At 40.2% G+C, this 24,295-nt stretch overlaps 1 protein-coding gene across 1 annotated transcript; it reads left to right on the top strand.

The window, feature by feature from the left end:
* Window positions 1–469: 469 nt before the first annotated feature.
* Window positions 470–12,923, top strand: gabrg1 (gamma-aminobutyric acid type A receptor subunit gamma1; the record flags this gene model as incomplete). The annotated part of the gene is made up of 9 exons (XM_083684114.1): window positions 470–570; window positions 4,781–4,944; window positions 5,838–5,905; window positions 6,333–6,553; window positions 6,886–6,968; window positions 7,553–7,690; window positions 8,015–8,167; window positions 10,590–10,795; window positions 12,648–12,923. 9 exons carry the CDS (start codon window positions 470–472, stop codon window positions 12,921–12,923), a joined length of 1,410 nt encoding a protein of 469 aa, XP_083540240.1.
* Between the last annotated feature and the right edge of the window lie 11,372 nt (window positions 12,924–24,295).

Raw genomic sequence — 24,295 nt, 5'->3', positions numbered from 1 at the left:
ATAATTCATAATGATATGATTATTAATACAAATAGTGGTAGTAGTAGTTTTATTATTTTTTTATGGGCTATACATTCAAGACTAGTGCTATTAAATCTAGAAAACAAAACATTCAACGACGTTCTAGACACTGCAGAACAGTTAGAAGGCCATGTCAGCGGGTTGGAGATTCAAAATGAGCGTAAAAGATCCATGGTGCAGCACTCGTTGAAGCACCTCACCTCCAGCAAAGCGCACGCAGGCTCTCTCAAGTCATTATAGGAGGACTACTTTATCCTCGCCCGCCTTACTGGATGGAGCACAACACCATAATGATAATATATGCAACATTCAAATGCACCGATTGGTAGAATTTACCGTCAATTCGGAAACATCTGTACCGTATCCCCACTGACAGGGGAGAAATTGCTAAAAAAAAAAAAAATATTATCCAGACACACGGTTCTGATTATTTTTGTGTTTTGTGAAAATGAATTGGGAATTTTCCACGATTTTCGCCAAGGTTCTGCTGCAACATGCCAAAGACAAAGCGATGAATACGTGGCTGTTGCTTGCTCTCCTCGGAGTCTGGTAAGTTTGCGCTGGACTGACGGGGCAGGGGAATGACCGAGGAGCTTTCGGTGGTTCTGAATTAGGGTAGTAGTCGACGAGGCGTTTATGGTACGAAATAAGGGTGAAAGGGTTTGAGGATGATGCTATAGCCTATGTTCAAGTCGCTGTACCATTTGTACCAGAGGGCTCCCGCGGTGTTGTCAATTGCCAAGCCACAATGCACCGTTAGCGATTTATATGTTTTCGATATAATTTACTTAGATGCGTATGCTGTAAGGATCTAGAATAACTAGACAAATTATCTATACGAGTTTAAGACATTACAGTTTGTCTATCATTTAGTTCAGGTGGCCTGCAGGCAGCCTATTCCCCTGTGTTTCAATGGGCAATGTCACTTAAGTCAAAGAGACAACCTTGAGCAAATACCCTTGCATTTTATTGTTTTTGTATAATCGAATTATCCACCCCAAAATATATCCATTTAGCAACAAAAAAATATGTCTGCATTATTTCGCCATGGTATAATGTTCTTTCAACCTCCGCCAACACATTAAGCATACAACAACACATTTTTAAACATCAGTTTTTTGTGTGTGTAATATGCTTAGCTTGGTTATACACAAACATATCACATGCGGGTTTATTATACAGTATGCGGCAAGGACCTTAACCTGGGTCAATATCAAGCTGTCAGTCCAAGATCAAGAGTCATGATTGATGAGTTTGATCCTTATTCAATTGCCCAATACCACACTGACCAAAATATCAATGTGGGCCGAAATGTATGTCTAAGCCTAACGTAAACACATGAAGATAAAGTAGGAACATGAATGTATGAATTGGTTGCTTGATTGATTAATATATTAATGAATTAATGAAAGAACTAGGCATTGGCCAGTCCCAGTTTCTTCATAGCAATCATACTATTTCAGTCCTCTTTTGTCAGGAACTCCACTGTCATTTTGTAGTATACAATACACGCTCTTATATATTATATTGCTCTGTATTATATAGAATTATATTATACACTCACCAAACACTTTATTAGGAACACCTGTACACCTTCTCACGGTGGAGGTGTAATGGTGTGGGGAATGTTTTCTTGGCACACTTTGGGCCCGTTAACACCAATAAATCATCGCTTGAATGCCACAGCCTATTTGAGTATTGTTGCAAACCAAGTGCATCCCTTCATGGCCACAATTTACCAATCTTCTAATGGCTACTTCCAGCATGATAATGCACCATGTCACAAAGCAAAAGTCATCTCAAACTGGTTTCATGAACATGACAATGAGTTCAATGTTCTTCAGTGGCCTTCCCAGTCACCGGATCTGAATCCAATAGAACACCTTTGGAATATGGTAGAACGGGAGATTCACAGCTTGAAAGTGCACCTGAAAAATCTGCAGGAATTGCGTGCAATGCAATCATGTCATCATGGACCAGAATCTCAAAGGAATGTTTCCAACATCTTGTGTAATCAATGCCACGAAGAATTGAGGCTGTTTTGAGAGCAAAGGGAGGCCCTACCCAGTATTAGTATAGTGTTCCTAAAAGTGTTCGGTGAGTGTATATATAATATCTATATAATATATTGCTCTGCCTACACCATCAGTTTCTTTATAACAACCATACTATTTTGTCTGAAAAACTGTCACATTGTCGCCTACAAGATGCTATAGCATAGCATCATTTGGCTTTGAACAGCATAATGTCACCCTACATGCTGTCTCTGGGTTGGGTTTTGTGAAAAGTACTCAGCTACTCTTGGACGACAAATGGAAGTTTGTTGAAGTAGCTTATTTAAACCCAACCTAATTCAGCCCAACATCCTTTATCTCTGCTCTATCCTCAATGCAAGCTCCTCGGTTGGACTGCATGGTTGAACAGCATACCTTTTGTATGAGGTTTCAATTGTTAGCCGGAGTGGGCCGCAACACTATGCAACACCCCCACACCCACACCCACATACTATCAATTGTGCAAGCCCTGAATAAATATGTTGAACACTCACTCAACATTCAGGAATTACGTGCATTCCTCATTATCATCATCTAGCCCTGTTAATCCTCATCCTCATTCATCCTTGTTCACCAATGGGGTGTAGAGGGTATAGTTGCAGCTCAGCAATGCTCTCCATTCAACTAATCTGGGTCTTGATGAGCAGTTCATTCAGTGAATCTAGTTTTTATTGCTGGAGAGGTCCAAAGACTTGCACACAGCTACATTGGATGCAATGGGGGCTTCTATCTGGAGCTGTAAAAGAAAAGCCTGTGCCTATCTATTGTTCTCTTTTGTACACCCTGAGCTAGATGTCTTTACAGAGGTTTGAAGTTGATGCGTGGGCGGGTCAATTTGATTGGTTGGTCAATTTTGACAGGTTGGGCTCACACCTTTCAAATGAAAGTCACACCGTTCACACAGTGCTTGAATAAAAGCCTCAAAACCTGAATATGCAAACACAGTATTTTAAACATTTTTGATTTAACGTTTACACTTACATGAGAGGTGTGCATTGCATTCAACTAAAGGCTTTTCATGAATTTAATCATGGTTATATGATTTAACTGGTATTTGTTTGATTTGAAAGCTGGGCATTTGTTCATTTAAGAGAATAAACTTCAGTTTGTAGTTTAATTAGTTCAACTAAGTTTTTAGTTAATTTAGAGATATTTTTCACCCCCCCATAATGAAGAAGGTTTAATTGTCCCTTGGGGTCTTTTTGGTGCAGTTAGATCCATGAACCAAAAAGACCAAACAGGCCTATTGCTGCCAACTTTGACAGGGGATGATCACGGGATGATGTAGAGTAAACTCTACACACTAGCGCACAGATTATGGTCTAACTGATTCTGATCTGGGCACTAGTGTGTAGAGTTTACTCAACATCAGTGCAGATAGCTTGTTTTCTAAGTCGCTTTTGGCACGTTAGCCATTGGCATCTGTCTTGTGCATGACTTGCGCCTCATTTCTTCACTCATAACTAGATTTTATAAACAGCTATACAATACTTCAAATGTTTATATACTGTTGTTATGATATACAAAATCATAACAAATTATATAAATAATTTTTTTATCATTCACATATGTTTAATATGACTTTATTGAGATTGTAGAGTTACTCTAGATCACTTTACAAACTACTGGTCAGCAGCCAGCCATTTCTAGAAATAGCCCACCCACCAACTGACATAATTGACAGTTTGGGGAATACAGTTGGGACATTTAGTCTCTTTTGGTTGGGTAACATTACAAGGTATGAAATCATGATTGGGGTTGTGTAACGCGAATGCAGAGCTTAAAGATCCAGTAGTACACACAGCCTAGGCTCTGATGCTGTAGTCCAATTCTGCACTGGCATCTGGGAAGGACTGCTGAATGGCCTGGGCATGGTGCCAACTCCTCAGGTCTCTTAACGGTATTGGATACATGTTCATTAACACCAAACAACAGCAACGCAGTTTGACATTAACAGAGCATTTGTTCATCTGTGACCGCTGTGGTTGTAGAAGCACCGTCGCAGAGCGCTTGGTAAGGGATGTACACATCTACCCAAAGCTCAAGTTTTAAATCGTGCTACTACTGCCTTAAATCCAGACTGCGTTTCTGTTTAGCCTCTTCCTTAGGCCTTTTTTCTCTGCTTCTCTGCACTCCCCTTATCTCATAACACCTAAGTTCTATGTTAATTTCTCAAATCTGAAGTTTGTACTCGTGTGTTAATTGTGTGTTAATATATTCAGTACACACTTGTCCAAGAAGTTATAGCTACATCTGGAGATGCAATTTATTCAATAGCAGTTTAAGGCAAAGCACACTCTGCATGTTCATGTTGTATTTTAAAAGACATATGTGGGTTTTTGTCGATATCCAGTAGAGGAACTGCTGTCCTTTTTTAATGTGGTTGAACCTGCAGTGCTGTTCGCCTTTATCTGCCATTGATTGGGGTTTATGGCCTTGTCCCCCGATTAGGTGTCTTATTGACACTTGTGCTAGTGGCAGTGAGTTTGAGTCCTGTCAGCCCTCAAACCCTTGCTCCACTCTCCCCCCAGCACCCTTTTCCACTCTGCCAATACACCTGGCAAACACACAAAAACACACACACACACACACACACACCTACTGCACACACACGACTCTCTCTCCCTTTTCACCCCCCCCCCCCCCCACACACACAGTTCTTGCTCTCTCTCTCTCTTTAGCTTCTCTCTCTCTTCTCTTCACAGTGTTGTGGCATTTGGGCCTAGTAAACAGGATGAGGAGGACTATGAAGACGTCCCCATAAATAAGACGTGGGTTTTATCGCCCAAGGTCTACGAGAGCGATGTCACCTTGATCTTAAATAAATTGCTGGAGGGCTATGACAACAAACTCCGACCTGACATTGGAGGCAAGTAGTCCAACCGCAGTCACTGGGAATCTGTTTCTGGGAACACTCCATTGTAGGTGTCCACTCACAGAGCACTAATCAAGCCAGTAATAGTCCAACATCATCAGTGCGTTATTTAGCATTGTTCAGCGCTCCCAAGGAATTTCCTAAGATTAGGTTGTAGGTGCTCAAATGGCAATCTCTGTAAATGCCTACTAGGTGCTTAACAATGCCAAATGAGGAACTAATAATAGATTAATTACAGGACCAAATATATTATTTATATATTAAGCTTGTATACCTAGATACAGCAAGTTGACATCATCATGACCAACGGGGGACTTCCCACTTACAGATATCAACATCAACAGAATTCAGAGAACTGCCATTAGAATAGCCAATGATGGCAATCTAGACAGATTTGAATTATGTTCATGTAAGTGGGAAGTCTCTCTGATGTTGATGGTTAAAAGCCACAATCCATAATTCGAAAAACAACAAAAAGTCACCCCCGCCACATAAAGCTGAGGGATAGGGATGGAGAAATGCTACCATTCTCAAATTCTTAGACAGAACTCTGGATGCAAGGACTGGCAGTCTGTGATGATGCCAGTAAAAGTAAATCTGAGTGGTAGTTATTGAACAAAATATTTACCAAGATTTACTTAATTTACTGGAATTTACCGTAAATAAGCTACCACACTAACTCTCTTTTGCTAGCCGCCATTCTGCAGTTTGTGATGTATGGACTTTCATAGCGTATAGGGAGAATGTGGTTTTGTAAGTACATCATTATACATTACACCATGCTGTTTAAAGGGAGAGTTCATAAAATTACTATGACATTTTATGGAAAAGTTTGGTATAAAGGTATGCACAGACATTTGTGAAAGGTCTTGCTTCATGTGTTTCAGTGAGGCCAACAGTGATTGAGACAGCAGTGTATGTCAACAGCATTGGACCAGTCGATCCCATCAACATGGTGAGTCTGTCTTCTAACATTAAGGTCACCTTTGTTAAGGGTTTATAATTCATTAATAAATAAATGAATTTGGCCTGTGATTTTAGCCAATCAGGGAAGAGAATGCCATGCTAGCTACCTGCTGGATTTGCTAACACCTAGATTGCGTCGCCAAGAAGGAACCCCTCCAAGAGGAGGCTTGGCAATGTCTCAAGATAAAATTGCTAGCTGTATGAATTTATTTCAGTGAGAGTATGTAGACTCTTCATTGAAATAGAATTAATACAGAAGATCATCTAATATGTCCAGATAATGATCAATGGTCAGCCATTGATGGTTTGGGGCATTAACCTAGTGTGTCCTGGCCATGAGAAGGAGTCTACTGCTGTGTGCTCTGAGAATACAGAAATGATCAACAGGGTCAATTGATGTATTTATCTTGTTACAGGAATACACCATAGATATCTTCTTTGCTCAGACCTGGTACGACAGCCGGCTCAAATTCAACAGCTCCATGAAAGTCCTCATGCTCAACAGCAACATGGTGGGAAAGATTTGGATCCCTGACACCTTCTTCCGCAATTCCAGGAAGTCCGACGCCCACTGGATCACGACTCCGAACCGTCTGCTGCGATTGTGGAACAACGGGAGAGTGATGTACACTCTGAGGTATGAGTGAACCGCGGCCATTTTATGTTTATCCCTGGGTATCCCTCATGTTAGGTACTCGTTGTTTGTGCAGCTATAGTTTGTGCATCTATAGTTTTGCATCTGTATCTGTAGTCTTGTCTTGTAGCCCTCTCTTAGACACCGCTGTTTGTCAATGCATGAACTTGAAGTCTTTGTTATGTTTTCCAACTTTTGTACAGATAAAGGCGAGAGAAAGACACAAGTATTCTTATGTTCAAACTTTAATTGAAAGAAAACAAAACACATGACAAAACCAATGAAAAACACCACTAAGACTTACCTTTCTTTCTGTCACAATTCTGTTTTGTCAGGTTGACTATTAATGCGGAGTGCTACCTTAAGCTGCATAACTTTCCTATGGATGAGCACTCGTGTCCGCTGGAGTTTTCGAGCTGTAGGTCTTCAAACACTCTCCTCCTTCCCCCCTCGTTTTGATTAAGTCATTTCGAGTTCAGCTTCTGTCTCAAGCCCCTGAGAGGCGGGTTAGCATTAGGAGCTAAGCCCCCCCCCCACTCCTCCCCCCAAAAACCCCATCTGCTTGAGGCCGTCTCGACAGCCTGTACGATCTATCATCTGCTCCAACAGCGGAGAAAGGAGGTCATGTAGTCCCATTCTCCGACAGACTAATTAATTATGCAAGTCCCGCCCACCCCAACCTATCTGATTCATGCTGTCTGTGTCATTCTCCATCCGTTTCCTGCATCATGCCTAAGCTTCTCATGCCCGGTCATGATCTTAACCCCCACACACACACCCCGTCAAGCACTACAGTCTAATCTGCAAGGGCATCCCATGGTTAGAAGAAAGATGTGTTCCATCTTGAATGCTCCCCTGCTTGACCATATAGTATGACCGCCCTGTAGTGTACTGACATTCACTGTTGTGTGGCTGGATTGTGGCTTTCACACGGCTTCACCAAAAGTGGTCTCTAATGTGTGTGTGTGTGTGTGTGTGTCCAATCTTGTGCTCCCTCTCTAGATGGCTATCCTAGAAATGAGATACTCTACCGTTGGCAAAGGCGGTCTGTGGAAGTGGCAGACCAGAAGTACTGGAGACTCTACCAGTTTGCGTTCGTCGGCTTACGGAACGCGACTGACGTGGCACACACCCAGTCAGGTGAGAGGGCCATAAACAACCTTTCAGATACAGTAACTTCAGTGATGCTACTTGTGCTACACATGAACCAAACCAAACCAAAGCACCAAGGGTTTATTTAAACGTAACATTTAAATAAATTCAGAATAAAAAAGTACTACTCTATTTCGCAATGCAAGACTACTATGCATGCATAAATCCAACTGTCCTACTTCTTCTGGGTAGTTGTAGGCTATAGGAATAAGGTAATATTGTATCTCTCACTGTATGAGAGATTGTAGTTGTATGATTATAAAATGTGTAATAACTGTATTTGCTTCTTTTGTCCCTTCCTTGAATGTCCAGGAGAATATGTCATCCTGACAATCTTTTTCGACCTGAGTCGTAGAATGGGTTACTTTACCATTCAGACGTACATTCCCTGCAGCATGATCGTGGTGCTGTCGTGGGTTTCCTTCTGGATCAACAAAGATGCTGTCCCTGCTAGGACCTCATTGGGTATGATCAAGCCCTTAATAACTAACTGAAGAACAGCTTTTCTTACCTCACTGTTAATCCTAATAATTGTCATCTAAACCAACTAACAGCCTCTGGAAGTTGTTGTTGGTCAAATGATGGAATCCTCAACTATACTAGGAATACAGAGAAGTGTCTATGGATAATAAGACAATATGCAGTGTATCGCATTTGCTATGAGGCAGAATAGGCTATTGTGATGAGATTGACATTGGCCTACTGTCCCTTTGACATACAGTGCCCTGCGTAAGTAATGGGACAGTGAAGCATTTTTTTCTTCTTTTGGCTACATTCCAAAAGCTTGGATTTGAAATCAAACAATTACTATGGAGTTAAAGTAGAGATTCACAGCTTTTATTTGATGATATTTAGTCACCATTCAGAAATTACAACACGTTTTATGCATTTCAAGGGACCCAAAAGTGATGGGACAATTGGCTTGATGGGTGTCACATAATTCCTAAGTCATAAGAGAGCTCTCAATGTCTTGATTCTAGGCTTTGCGTTTGCCTTTGAAGTATGCTATAGATGTCTGTCAAGATGAGGACCAAAGAGACGTCAGTGAAAGTCAGGGAAGCCATTATGAGGCTGAAATATTAGTAACATAGCCAAAACCTTAAACCTACCAAAATCAACAGTTTGGAACATCATTAAAAGAAAAGAAAGCACTGGTAAGCTCAGAAATAGCAAATGGCCTGGTAGGCCAAGGAAGACTTCTACAGTGGATGACTGAAGAATCCTCACCATGATTAAGAATAACCCCAAAACAACTGTCCCACATATCAGGAACATTCTCCAGGAGGTAGGCATGAATGTGTCAGAGATGTAGAAGAACTACAGGAGCTACACTGCAAGGTACAAACCACTAGTCAGCCACAAAAACAGGATGGCCAGGTTATGGTTTGCTAAAAAAACAAAACGTAAAGGAGCCTGCAGTGTTCTGGAAAAAGGTCTTGTGGACAGATGAGACAAACATTAACATGTACCAGAGTGATGGCAAGAGTAAAGTTTGGAGAAAAAAAGGAAATGCCCAATATCCACAGCATATGACCTCATCTGTGAAATATGGTGGAGGGGGTGTTATGGCTTGGGGATGTATGGCTTCCACTGTAACTGGCTCACTTGTCTTCATTAATGATTCAACTGCTGATGGCAGCAGCAGGATGAATTCTGATGCGTACAGAAACGTCTGCCCAAGTACAAGCAAATGCCTCCAAACTCATTGGATGGCGCTTCATCATACAGCAGGACAATGACACAATGAGGGAGTTTTTCAGGGCCAACATTTGAAAAGTTCCAGATTTATACAACATGCATCCTATACAACAATCATTTCATTTGATGAAGAGGAGACTTAAGGCAAACATCCTCAAAACAAACAACAACTGAAGATGGCTGCAGTACAGGCCTGGCAGAGCATCACCAGTTCAGTCAGGACACTTACGTTGTTAAATGTAAATGTGGTTTTATGAAAATGTACACGTTAGGTTTGGCATAATGGATGGCTCTGCTCTGATATAGCTGCTGCTTGAATTAAAACAACATTATAAACAATATAATATACATAGCAGACAGCCGGTAAACTTCAACCCCCTGTAGGTAGGTAAACACCGAGCGAACCTGCAGGTGGAAGCTGGGGTAGTCGGTGGGATACCCAAAACGTATCACAAGCCAGTGCAACAACTGCTCAGCTAGGTGGAGTCTAAGCATAACTCAGCTTTTATAGCCTATCCCATGAACATGTGACATGATCTGCATAACGTGAGAATGTCCCTGACGGCCAGCTGCCGTCCTCCTTGAACTGTCTTGCCTGAACCTTTGTGAACTTCAAAGAAGATACCCAGTGTCTGGTGAAGATACCCAGCGTCAGTATTTGCACGCAAAAGATTGTCGACCAAATACTAAACGTTTGAACATTTGATAAATCTGTTCCATATCTTTTGGGTACTCTGAAATATGAGGACTATGCATAAAGTGTTTGTCATTTCTGAATGGTGAAACCAAATGGTGTGATTTCAAGAAAAATGCTTCACTGTCCCATAACTTATACAGGGCACTGTATTTGCTCTAGTATCTCTTGGAATGTTGATTACATGGATAAGCTTGCTCAGATTTGCTCATAGTACAAACAAGCAACATACGACATGGTCCATACTACAAAGAAGCACAGAAAGATAAAAAAGTTCAAAAGAAAGAAACAATTCACATACATACAACGACCACACATACGACCACAAACTGTCATCACACCATGCTACTCAAACATACAACACGTCACACATGGCACATCCATATTGCACTATTGTATAGCATCTAAATTGCTGTATAATGGTAGTAATTGTAAATGACCATGCGTTCCAATCAGAGGGCTGAAGCAATGACATCATTGGTATTTCCTGTGCAGGAATCACCACGGTGCTCACCATGACAACCCTCAGCACCATCTCCAGGAAGTCCCTGCCCAAGGTGTCCTACGTGACGGCCATGGACCTATTTGTGTCTGTTTGCTTCATCTTCACCTTCGCTGCTCTCATGGAGTACGGCACTCTGCATTACTTCACCAGCAACCGGCAGACCAAAAAGGCAAAGGCTAACAACACGCAGGAACAGGTACTTTTGTTGCCTCTGTGTACTGATAAAACTAAGATTCCTTGAAGGTAAAAGTTAGCCTTTTACTCAATAGAGTCCAAAACCCTGAGTGAGGTTTCAATTGTTTAATCCCAAAATGCATCTGCTGAATACACACAGAATGAAAGTTGCAGTACTCCCATGAAACTCCTATGAACTCCTATGTACTCTCATGAAAACACAACCACGCCCCAAGAGATTAGACTTGTAGGAAAGGTACAATATAGTGAACAAAACACAGTCACAATCTGCAAGCATGAAGATAGATGCAGGGGTCCACCAGTAAAGCTGTACTCCCCAATGTTATCTTGTGGGAGAGTGTTCCACAGAACCTTGAGAAACTTGAGCTACAATAGCACATTTCAATACATGTTACACAGTTCACATACAGTTTCTATGCAATCTATCAGTACCCACCCTGCTTTATTTCCAAATATTTACATTAAAAAGCTGTACGACTGGGATATTCACAGCTCAAAATGTACAGCATGAGAACACCCACACAGACACACACAGATTTGGAATAACTTTATTTAGGTTCACAGTAAAGCATTACATCAAAGAACCCAAAATATATTAAAGGTCATACCTATTCTTAGCTAAGTTTCCCATAACTGCTTGGCTTTCTTCACATTCACTCTCACTCACTCACACATGCACAGACGTCTACTGTATGTTCTATAAGCATAGACACATGATACATGATACAGTGACGGTTATTGTTATTTTTATTTTTGCACCATTTATGAAATAAGCATTCACATGGCAAGGCCTAGGGGGTTGTAACCTTTCAGGTGGGTGGCACACCATCTCATCAAATATTATGGCAATATGGTAGTTGTTGCAAACTTTTCAGTGCTCATCACCTCGTATTTACCTATATCTCACTGAATCATTGTTTTAAAACAATGTATTTCTTTGTAAGTAAAGCACTGTATAACCTTAACAACTGCACACATCAACAATGGAAAATAGCTGCTGTAACATTTTACTGTAATCTGCATCCTTTTTTAATGTAAACATCATTAACTATAATATACTGTAGCCAATTCCAAGATCAAGTTAGTTGGATCCCACTTTAACTCAAGGCATTTCTTTTTGCATTAACCAAGGGATTAAGATAGATTTCCTTTTGAGCTGCAAAATTCGTGTGCTCTGTAATCTTATTTACCCGGTTTTCAAAGACTTTGTGCTGCAGAGGTTTCTGGGGGAAAGCAAATACACACTCGACAGATGAGTGGGAGTGCAAGAGAGAGGATGTGTCACATTGCCATGGTTGATCACGCATCTCTCCAGCAGGGCTTTTGTACACAGTAATATTGTGCTGGAAAAGCAAATCCCAGTAAATTGCATGCATACCCATATTCTGTTCAATAAGCAAACAGCATGAAATTCTAAGAAAAGGACCAATAATAATTCCCCACTAAGGAGCTACTGTGTCAACACACAAGACACGACTGAATCTCTACTTTCCCTCATACTGTGTTAGCACTTTCCCAGAGCCTTCATAACAATGTAAACACCCTGACAACAAGTGGCCTTTTTGCAACGATGCTAGCATATTAAATTGAAGTAACGTTGTCAGGCTGCAAATTACAGTAACATAGTTAGTTTAAACGTAGTTCAAATCATTTAAACGATTTAAAAAGATTCGTAAAACAGTGTATGTTATGGTCTTAGCCTAAAAAGATGTCTAGCCAACATATGCAAGGAACAAAGGTTGTTGTGTTACATCCCAATATTAAAGCTTGCATACCTTTTATAAACAATGTATAAATTGTATGCCTTGGATATTGGAACTGAGCCTACAAGTGTGCGTATTATCCCCCAACAGAAATCCACCATGGTGAACATTAGGCCAGGGACGTCACTTCTCCAGATGAACAACATTGCCCCCTATCAGGACGAGGATGACTATGCTTACGAGTGTCTGGATGGCAAAGACTGCAAAAGCTTCTTTTGCTGCTTTGATGACTGTCGCTCTGGCGCCTGGCGTGAAAACAGGATGCATGTCCGAGTCTCGAAAATTGACTCCTACTCGCGAATATTTTTCCCCACCGCCTTTGGCCTTTTCAACCTGGTGTACTGGATAGGGTATCTGTACTTGTAAAACCATAGCAGAAGAGGAGCAATTGCCATTAAAGTTGTGCTTCAGAGGAGAAAACATGTCAAAATGTTTGTTTACTCTCTATTGCCTTGCTATTCCTGGCACCGTTGACCATTGAAATGAGGGAAGTCGTGCTTTGCACTTTGTAGCTAGGGAATTATGGGTAAAATTGCGTCTTCTCAACAATATTTGAACAGCTGTAATGTTTGTAATGTTACCATTTTTCTAGGCAGTAGGCAATGCCACACAGATGTAGGCAGCCAGGTCAAACAAGGCCTGACTTTGTCTCATACCCAGGAGCCATGATGAATTGTGAGAAACTGTGCTTTTTCCCCCCCCCACAACCTGCTTTTGTAACTTCACCTTATCTGAAGTTACATAATCTACCCCTCCCCCTCTCTTCTTTTCTGTGCATCCCTGTTAACTTTATTGCTTTATTCGGTTCCACATTAGTTGTCAGCAACATACTCTTCCTGGTATCCACACCAAAAACATATCACATATCAAAAACAATTGCACAAACTTCACAGAAAACACAAACTTAACACGCAAAAACATTATTAATGCGAACAATAAACTGCAGGCCCCAACATAAAAAACAAGACATTGAATTAACCCAGGATGAAATAATATGCACAACAACAAAAAAATGAAATCATCAGCATAACATTGACTAAATTTCAACTGCCAGTAGATTCAACACAAATAAATAATGAATTATTATTGAGGCAATCAATTATTAAAGTCCTATTATATACATTTCAATGGCATGGTTTGGTAGTAGTCAGACACCTTTGCGGCTTATTATGAGGGTATTAGTAGATTTGTTCACTTCCACAGACATTTATTGTGCAGGAAATTGATAGAATTTACATTCTAATACTTGTAATATTGCCTACTAATTTTCAGACATTCTCTTGATATGATTACCACAAAATGGCAACTGTAAATAGCCTGTATTATTATCATATATAAAAGCAGCAATAAACTCAATACAAGTGAAATCAACTTTTTAGTACCTTGAAACTGTAGGAGAGCTATTCCATTGATATCATACGTCTAAAGGGGGAATGTGATGCATGCGCTGGTTCTAGTAGTAAGTGTTGTGCTACAATTCCCGCACAGTATATAGACTTTAGATGGCATTGATTAGTCTAGTATATGTACAAACATTGGAATTCTAGATATTTCAGACTCATTAAAAAATATATCTATAAAGCACACACACATAACTCATTATAGGCATGTATCATGCTTGATAATGTCTTTATAATATATTATATCATGTCAGTCTATAATACATTTCATAACAGGATCATAATCAGATGATATGACATTATAATGCAGTCATACATGTTCATAACTAGTTTTATAATGCGCTATGAACACATTATAACTATGCTCCAAGTAAAGTGTTACCACAAACAGATCTACAACTTAGAATAGTTGGCCCTTTATCTGAATAACCAGCTCATTGGTTTCTCATTATTTGCTTGACAAGACCAATAGTGGTAATATAGTATACTGTTTTGATGCTTTATGAAATACAGCTGTCGGTACAAGCTAATCTAACCATATTTTCTCTGAAATGGTGGCAGACGTATGTCTTTCCTAAGCGACAGCAAATGATTACTCCTGTACTATTAATCTCAGATCCCAGAATCTCATCTCTCGATTGAAATTCTGGGGGGCAAAGAAAGTAAAAAGTGGGGACGAAAGCCCTTCTGCCCTTGGTCTTGTTTACAACAAGATTTGCACGTGTTGTATGAAATAAAAACATGGAGTTGGCTAAAGAGGTTTTCAAAGCCATAATTTTGCAGGTGAGCAGTATGCTTTGAATTATATGTAAAAACTAAACAAAAAAAAAAGCTGTTTGAAATCCCCGCCTCCATTTGAAGCGCCTCCTCAACTAATCTTTATTTGTCGATAAAATCTGTGGCATTGGTCTAATTCACCGGATGCAACAGCCTCCCAGCCCCGTCAGGTGAGACTACTGTACTATTAATACAGGACAGTTAGGTTAACAGTGTTTGTTTTGGAGGTTTCCACAACAAGCCAAAGACATTAACCATCAGTAAGGATTTCGTAGCATTTCATGTTTAAATATTATGTCATCAATGTCATGAGACATAAAAAATAACATATGTAATATGTAAAGAATAAAGCCATTGAGAATAGAAATTAATACCATGTGAAATACACGAGTCATATAACAAGAAGATATTTTGAATGGCCCTACTGTAATTGGATGTCAGACCAGTTTCTGTCTGTATGTTTTTTAGTTTTTTTTTAGTTTTTTACCATTTTAATTCTCTAAACACAAAAACAACACAGAGAGCATATCGGTATTACTTTCTATGAGCCACCTGTTTTGTAAGGCATTATAAATACATACTATTTAGGTATTTACAGTAATGCAGATGGTGTTTTACAAGGAGCTATTAGCTATTGTAGATGCTTATCACAGGTTCTGATGTATACCACCATCTGTCTTTTAGTGCACTGTGGAGTGACGATAGACATCATAAGTGTATTCATTATGCTTTATCAGTAGGTGGCTCATAGAAAATGTGAACTAAATATCCACCAATATTAGTTGTATTGTCCAGCTGAGAGAACAGAGTACTGTATGTGCAGAACGTGAAGTGATTAATCGGGCACTGTAAATATAGCCCTGAGCATTTAGTCTTGTTTCATGGACATGGCTACATCCCGCAAGTGTTTGTCAGCTGTAGCAAGTAGTGTTACAAGTAACCTTGTACATTGTACTTGCATTACAGTTAAAATTGGTGCTTTAAGATGGTTGTCATTACATTCAGTAAATGCAATGGTGATCCATTATAAAGATATGAAGCTTGCTGACTGATGGGATTTTCAATTGTTCAGACAATTTATCACAACTCTAAAATGGCAAAGCTAAATGTATTTATTTATTTGACTTTTATTCATCCAGGGATTGCAATTGAAGTCAATAGATCTCTATCAGGAGGGAAACCTGTGTATGTTTTGGAACTAGCTCAAATGGAACCGTAGCCTTTTAACAGAACAGAACAATAGCTTTGAATTACTGTTGATGTCTTATGCTTTGTTGTTAGGCCAGGCCAAAAAAGATTATCGTTGAGGCGCCACCTCTGAAAATTTAAAAATTCAATTATCAATTATCAGTCAATTATTTTATTTAACTCACCATCTCTGCAGTTGACATGTTCTCTCGCACGGGTGCCTTGTGTCAGTAATAGTTTACTGTACCACAAACTGATCATGTATAGACTCATGTTGCATCCTTCTGTACAGTACCTGTCGCTCACCCCATTGTTAAGCTTTTGAATTTCCGTGATAATACCCTGGTCACCGGTCAAAGTGAGTACATTTTTTTTTACACCATGTATAATTCACTGTTTGTATTGGATAAAGAATCTCACGGGTGCCTGTTAAAGTATTCATTATTTTGGCCTGGCCTTACATTTTACAAAGTATGTTTGTAGATACCATGCCTGCTGAAAGTGAGCTGCAATTAAGATTTTAATGTAATGTGTGTTAACGTAATGTGATATGTGTTTATCCACTGTACAAATTCCAAATGTATTTCATTTAATCATTGTAAAATGCACATTTATCTAATACATGAGAAAATTAAGCTTCTGGGCCTCATGATTGGAATCCAATTTAATAATCAGTTAACTAAGTTTAAATTGAAAGGCTTTGTTAGATCTTCACTTTAAAAGGTCCACATCACCAGTGTTGCTTCCTATCTTTTCTTGGAAAAAATACTCAAAGAATGGAAGCAACAAGAGGTGACGTTAGTCATTTACGGAGCTATTTGGTAAAGTAACGCTAGATATAGTTAGGAGCAATTTTCAAGAATGTGTCGAAAGGTTGTTTGACTAAGTTGCAAAAAGCAACTTAGGAGGTTCAGAGGGTAAAGCCAGGCAGACACTGTGATTTTCACAAACGCATACAACTCCAACCAATGAGAGGGTCTCATACTGCAAGACAAATTCTCCACGTCGCGCTGTCTTGATGCAATGTACACTGCACAAGCAGACCCGATGGTAGCTCTCACACTGGGCGATGCGAAAAGGCCCCTCTCAACTTCCCCTACAATGTTTGTTCATTGCCAATGGCACTGGAAATAGAAAGACATTTCAGTCTTCTCATGCGCCAAGAAAAAAACTAAAAACATAAGGAGAATTTGGACATGATATCCAGGCGTGGACAGCAGGGCTGTCCATTTCTTTAAAAATATTTGCAATTTCTAACGATCATGATAATTTTTGCTCTATCTAAACTCACAATTATTATTTAAATGTCATAGTTCCAAGAGCAACTTGCATGTTGCCATTGTGCACAGGATCCTGGATTCCCATTGGTTGACTCTTAATCGCCCTGCAGCACATCTCACACTGCACGAGTAGAAAGGAGCCCTGACCCCAGAAGTCTGACATGTCAGAATTCAAATTGGACGTAATCGCATCTTCTCTTCATGTCGTTGACAACTCACACTGTGCAAGTCAAGGCGTCAAGTTCACTGCAGATGACCCGCATTTACAGCAGATATATAAATGTCATGGCTCACGGCAAATTTGTGGCTGAAATCGTGCAGTGTCTGCCCGGCTTTATATTTGACTCTGGGCGCTAACTTCAGCAGGCTAGCGACGCCAGACTAATATAACTGTGTGAAATGTCATACATCACGGTACGTGGGAAATCCTATTAGGAGGAGCTAAGAAAGTAGAATATATCACCCCAAAATACACATACTGGAAATTAATCATTGTGCAATAACATTGTGCAGCACCAGGATGTCATATATCAGCTAGAAAACTAATGTGGGCCTTTAAAAGAATATATGTGTCACAAATAACGTATGAGCAAATGTTATAGATGTGCTCAAATTAATTGTGAAGCATCCATGTTGGCTTTATGAAGGGTATATGAAGGCTTTTTAAGTCTTATTCATATTTACTTTGTTTAAAGTGGGGCCAAATCATTATACCCATGTATAATACAAATGATGAGGCTTTGGTGTGAGAGAAGAGGGAAGGGCATCAATGGCAACACATAAGAAAGTGCAAAAATGTATTGCATTTGGTCAATGCTTTTTTACAGTGAAAGCCCATCACACATTGATCTGTTATTTCCATTTGGTAGTAGTTTTAAGCATGGTAACTCACATCAGCCATTTTGTTTCAGAACACTTACCACACAAATAATGTCATGAAGAGGTGAGAAGACTTGAGTCCACTAATTTTGAGGCCCAAAAGCTTAATTTCTCAGCCAGCAATGTACTGCTATACATATTGTTGCATACTCCTCATTGTAAGTATTTGTAAAAAAATGTGAATCAAAATGTATATCTGCTTTATTTTTCCATCCAGAAAACCTCAATGACATAAACATATGTAATGGACGTTAACATGTGTGTTGTTTCTTGGTTGTGTACTACTTGTCATGTCACTCATGTGACATGAAACATGGAAGATGTTTTGGACTGTTTCAATGATGTCATCAGCATACACATTCAATCCAAGCCACATTTAAGCCACATATGTATGTTATGTATGGAGTACTATTACCTCATTCTCTCCAAATGTCTGTGTTGTTTTGTGACAAATAATTAAATACACTGTGAGAGAATAAAGCAGTGCCTGAAAAAGTCATGTTGTCAAATTTAATTATTTGATTTACTACTTTCCTTAGTTCTAGTAATACAAATGCATACAACAGCACTCACTTGAACATAATAAATAAAATGTAGCTTTTTGGGAAGGGATAGAGAGAGAAAAAATCCTTACAGATTGTACACTTTCCTCCTATACTAACACCATTGATCAAGTGCAGTTGGGCATACGAATCAGGCTTATGGAAATTGTGTATACTTTGGGGTTTATTCTTTTGGTCTGTGTCACTTTTCTGTTCCAGGGTCTCGGTTTTTGGTATGGGTTTTTCAATGGATTTCCCCTGTTGGTTTCATATTGTCTGCTCGTCTGGTGGGTTGTTCGTTGGGTTTGTGGTGGTGTCAACTGTCTATACAGTCATGAGAAAAAGTTAGGACACCCCCCAAAATATTAAGTTATTCTCTTAAAAATATGGACATATCAATATGTTATCTTCTTTCTAACAATGTCTATAGATAAAGGGGATGTAATTGAACAAAAAACTATGAAAATGTAACTTTGTAATCATTTATTTAACGAAAAATTAACAATAATGCCAATTCCTACTGAGGAAAAAGTTAGGACACCCTATGCCCTAATAGCTAGTATTGCCCCCCTTGGCTGAAATAACCTCAATTAGATGTTTCTTATAACTGTCTACAGGTCTCTGACATCAATTGGGAGAAAGTTTTTCCCACTCCTCCTTGCAGAATTCTTTCAGCTGTGTGATGTTCGGTGTCTTGCATGCACAGCCAGTTTCAAATCAATCCACAGCATCTCAATAAGATTAAGATCCGGGCTTTGACTTGACCATTCCAGAACTCAATTTATTTTTCTTGAGCCATTCCTTGGTAGATTTACTGGAATGTTTTGGGTCATTGTCATGTTGCATGGTCCACATCTGCTTCAGCTTCAACTGTCGAACAGATGGTCTCACATTTTCCTCAAGCACCCTCTGATACAATACAAAATTCATAGTGGATTCTATGATGGTGAGCTGACCAGGCCCTGCTGCAGAAAAGCAGCCCCAAACCATGACATTTCCACCCCCATGCTTCACAGTTGGTATGAGGTTCTTGTTCTCAAATGCTGTCTTGGTTTTGCGCCAAACATGTTTACTCTTACTGTGCCCAAATAGTTCAACTTTGGATTCATCTGTCCAAAGCACATTGTTCCAGAAGTTCTGGTCTTTCTCTAGGTGTTCTCTGGCAAACTTTAGTCTTGCCCTGATGTTTTTTTTTGACAGCAGGGGTTTCCTCCTTGCACACCTCCCATGTAATGCAAACTTGTTCAGTCTCTTTCTTATGGTGGATGCATGTACTTTGACATCAATTGTGGCAAGAGATTACCTGTAGGTCTCGTGATGACATTCTGGGATTGTTGGAGACTTCTTTAAGCATCTTTCGGTCAGCTCTTATGCTGAACTTGCTTGGGCGGCCTGACCTGGCCATGTTGGTGGTGGTTTTAAATGTTCTCCACTTGTAAATTATTTTCCGGACAGTGGAATGGCCAATTTCGAATAGTTTGGAGATCTTTTTATATCCCTTCCCAGACTCATATGCATCTACAATTTTCTTCTGAAGGCCTCAGAGAGCTCTTTTGATCTCGCCATGGTGATGCAACTCACTTCAACAATCAAGAGCAAACCAAACTAAATATCTGAGGCTTAAATAGGACAGGCTCCTCCAAAATCCTCTGTAACGATGTTCTAATCATTTGCACCTGATGTGGTGCTCTTTATTATAATTTTAGGCATTTTAAGTGGAACTAAATGTGGGGGTGTCCTAACTTTTTCCTCACAAGAAGATTGCATTTCTATTAATTACATTTTACCAATCATTTTTTAAATAATTTGTTTCAGTTGTATTTGTTTAATTTTTCAATATTGTTCAAATGAATATCAAATGTCCATATGTTTGAATATGTTGAAGAAGACAAAGGTTTTCATAGGGTGTCCTAATTTTTTCTCATGACTGTATATATATTTGGCTTTGCTGTTGTAAAATGTTTTCCTGAATGTAACTGGTTAAATAGTCTCAAAATTATCTGCGCCTCTTCCCTGTGACCGCAACAGAGCTATTCCCGATATCCACTTTTAACACACGTGTTATTGCGAAGAGGAGGGCTTGCGAGTAAGAATTGAATTGTACTGTGACATCATGAATTGTTCCTCTCTTGCTCAAGTCTCTGCACCCCTTTCCAGATGGAACGTTCAGCAACAGTATCCTCCATTTTTGTTGGGTTGAGGCTGCACTTTTTCAGGGATGTTTTTAGCTGGTCCTTATATTGCTTTTCTGGCCACCTACAGAGTGCTGGCCTACTGTAGGTGCAGCTGGCTGTACAGAATCTTTCGAGGCAGTCATTCCTTCTGCATTCTGATCACATGGCTGAGCCAGTGCAGGTGGTGCTGGGTTACGGTGGCCTCCATACTTGGGCAGCTTGTGTTTGCTAGTATGTCAGTGTAGGGTACTCGGTCATGCCAGATTATCCCCAGAATGCACTAGAGACATCTGATGTGGAAAGCCTTGAGCATCTTTATGTGCCGGTGATAGATGGTCCATGACTCACAGCTGTAGAGGAGTGTTGAGATGTACTACCTGATACAGAGATACCTTTGTATGTATGATGAGGTCCTTGTGGAGAAAGACCCTCCTCTTGAGCCTGTCAAAGGAGGCAGAGGCTTGTTTGATCCAATTTTGAACTTCCTCTTCAATGCTGCAGTCATCAGAGAGGAAGCTGCCCAGGTATTTGAAAATTGGAACTGTGGTGAGTGTATTGTTGTTGATGGTAAAGATGGGCGGATCAGGTGGAGTGGCAATGTCCATTGGCATATCACCCGTCTTTTTGATGTTCACCGAGTGTCCCATTTTGCTATAAGCCCCTACAGCAGCTGCAAGGGTAGCTTGCAGGGCCTCCAGTTTGTGTACCACAAACGAGCAGTCGTCCATGTACTGCAGTTCGAGGTCATGCTCGGATGTTGTTTTGGTGGTAGCTTGGAGCCTCCTGATAATAAAGACAACGCTCTCACAATGCTGCTGTTCTCGATTTTCTTGTAAAGTAGCACTGTGACGCATAGGAGGAAGATGATGAAGAGCACTAGAGCGAGAATACACCCGTCTCACTCCAGTGCACACTCTAAAGGGCTTCAACTCCTGGCCTCCTATTGCCACTTGTCATCATGCGCTCATGAAACTGCCCCAGGATGTTGACAATCTTCCTTGGGCATCCAACCTTGAGGAGGACATCCCACAGGAGATCTCTGTTGACCATATCAAAGGCCATGGATAGGTCAACAAAGGCCATGAATAGGTCTTGGTGTTGTTCCTGGCACTTCTCTTTTAGTTGCCATGTCCACAGTGCTCTTATTCCTCCTGAAGCCACACTGCGACTCAGGCAGCAGGTCTTCAGTGATGTTCTGAACTAGTCTGAGGAGCATCACCTTGGCCACGACTTTGCCAGCAAGAACCAGTAGTGATATTCCACGACTATTGCCGCAGATGGATTTGTTGACCTTTCCTTTATAGATTTACGCTCCCACACCTCCCTGACAAATAGATGCAATGGTGGCCTCCCTGTTTAAAGACTTAAGCAGAGATGTCTTGTTGTTTTTTTGGGATCTGATTAGATTGGACCTTCAGGAAGGTTGGTGGGAGATCCAGATCTTGAATGGTGGGATGGTCAGGTAATTCTTCCAGAACTGAGGAGGGTTTGGGGAGGGCTGATTCAGGAGGGCTTCAAAGTGTTCAGCCAATCTTAGTTGTTTCTGGTTCTTTATAAGAGTCAGGACATCAGCAGATTTCAGGGGGAGAAGGAACAGTTCCTGGGACCATAGATGGTTTATAGAAGATGGATCATAGAAGTTGTGCATATTATTTGTATTGGCAAGCTTGTATTCCATGTGCCTTTGATTTCCATGCATCTCATTCTGCAGGGTTCACAGGGTGAACTGTACCTCGTTTCTTGATGTTCTCCATTTCTGCTTGAGGGTTTCATCCATTTCTCATCTGTGGAGCGCTCCATGTTCAGGAGAGGTTCAATGTCATCCAGTTTCTCAGCAAGAGAACGGTGAAGATCGTTTCGGGCCTCAGCTTTCCTTGAGCTAAGCGCATTGAAGCCGCCTCTTGCCAGATTTCTGGAGACGGATGGGAAATTGTACTTTCACCTGGAGCTTGGTTAGGATCAGGTGGTAGTCTGTTCAACACTCAGCACCTTTTCAACATGTATGTTGTGGTCGCTCTGCAGAGTGGAGCCATCCAATTATCCCAAGCTTAAATGTATTACCATTTTCATGCAATAAATGGTTAAACTGAGGTGAGTTTCCTGACTGAACCTAAGTTTGCGTTGTTTAAATTACATGCCACAGGTTCAAACAAAGTTTAGTTGTGAGCTACACTTGAAAGGATTTTTTTTTTAAATTTTTGATGCATTCTATTGAAAATCAAACAATTACAGTCTCTATAATCGATTTGCTCAGAACTGGAACTATTTCCTCTTCGTAGATTCATTGCCTCTGTGTTTCAGTTTCACCAGCCAAGCACTCCACTCGCAGTGCAGGCACTCGACTGTGGAGTGATTATTAGCTGAACAAAACGTTGCCGGTATTTAAATAGAATCCAGGAAGTATAAATGACAACCGATCATTGCATATTATTGCAAAACTAGGTCATTTGCAATTACAATAAAAGCATGTACAGTTTCTTGTAGTATATAGCCGCTACTACACTTCACACTTTGAGATTTATTTTAGAATTGAACGATTCTAATTTAAGGTCTGTCGGAATCCTAACCTAATGGAGAGGGCACTGCTAACTGTTAGCCTGTGCTGCGGTAGCGAAATGGAGAACAGAGAACCAGAGAAAATTTCACTACTGGCCTATGAGGACAACTCAGGGTAAGATGACATTTCACCTAAACATGAAAATGGGCTCTCCAGCGCGCAAGCAACATGTCGATTTTTGGCTGAAAAATTAGACATACCCCTCAAATGTGAGTTTCTCTTCTTCGCGAAGAAGCCGCACTGGAGATCCGCACCACATTCGGCGCGTAAATCACAGATCCGCATGCGTGATCCGCACCACATTACACCCTATGTAAATAGTCAAAGCAGTATCATAGATTTGTGTCATATAATCATGTGATTCATATTGTGATCACATGATTCATATGGACGCTTGTATTTCAACTACTTTATGTCGTTAGTTTATTTTGTAATTGTTGTGCCATACTATCTTGGAAATATATATATACGTAGATCTCTGGTAAATCTGTTTGAATGAATTCTGACCAATTCTTATGTATATGTGGTATACTGTATTTGCACGAGTATATAGCAATGATATTATATTGTAAATATATTTATTTTTGGTCTGGGCTTTTAGAGCTTTCTTGTCGTGTTGTTGTTTTTGTTAATTGGAACCGTGTTCAGCTCCCTTTTCTTGGTAGTCGTGCCTCTCCCTCATTCTCCCCCTGCCTCTCGCTGTGCTCAGGTACCAATTACAAGCTGAGCTGATTGCCATAGTCGGGAAGTAAAGCAGTAGTGCCAGAAAGAGAGCGTTGTTTAGGAGGAATTAATTAAAAGACCATTGTCATCTCCTGGTGCAACGTGATAATGGGGGCAGAACACGGTTGAAACTTAAAATATAAAATTAAAAAAAAGACAGCAGTCTGAGAGCAATGGCTTACACAACTCGAAATAGATTCCTTCTAGATTTATCCTGT

Source organism: Argentina silus (genome assembly GCF_951799395.1).
Source record: "Argentina silus genome assembly, chromosome: 13".
Classification (NCBI taxonomy): Eukaryota; Metazoa; Chordata; class Actinopteri; order Argentiniformes; family Argentinidae; genus Argentina; species Argentina silus.
This window is presented reverse-complemented; position numbering and strand designations above follow the sequence as displayed.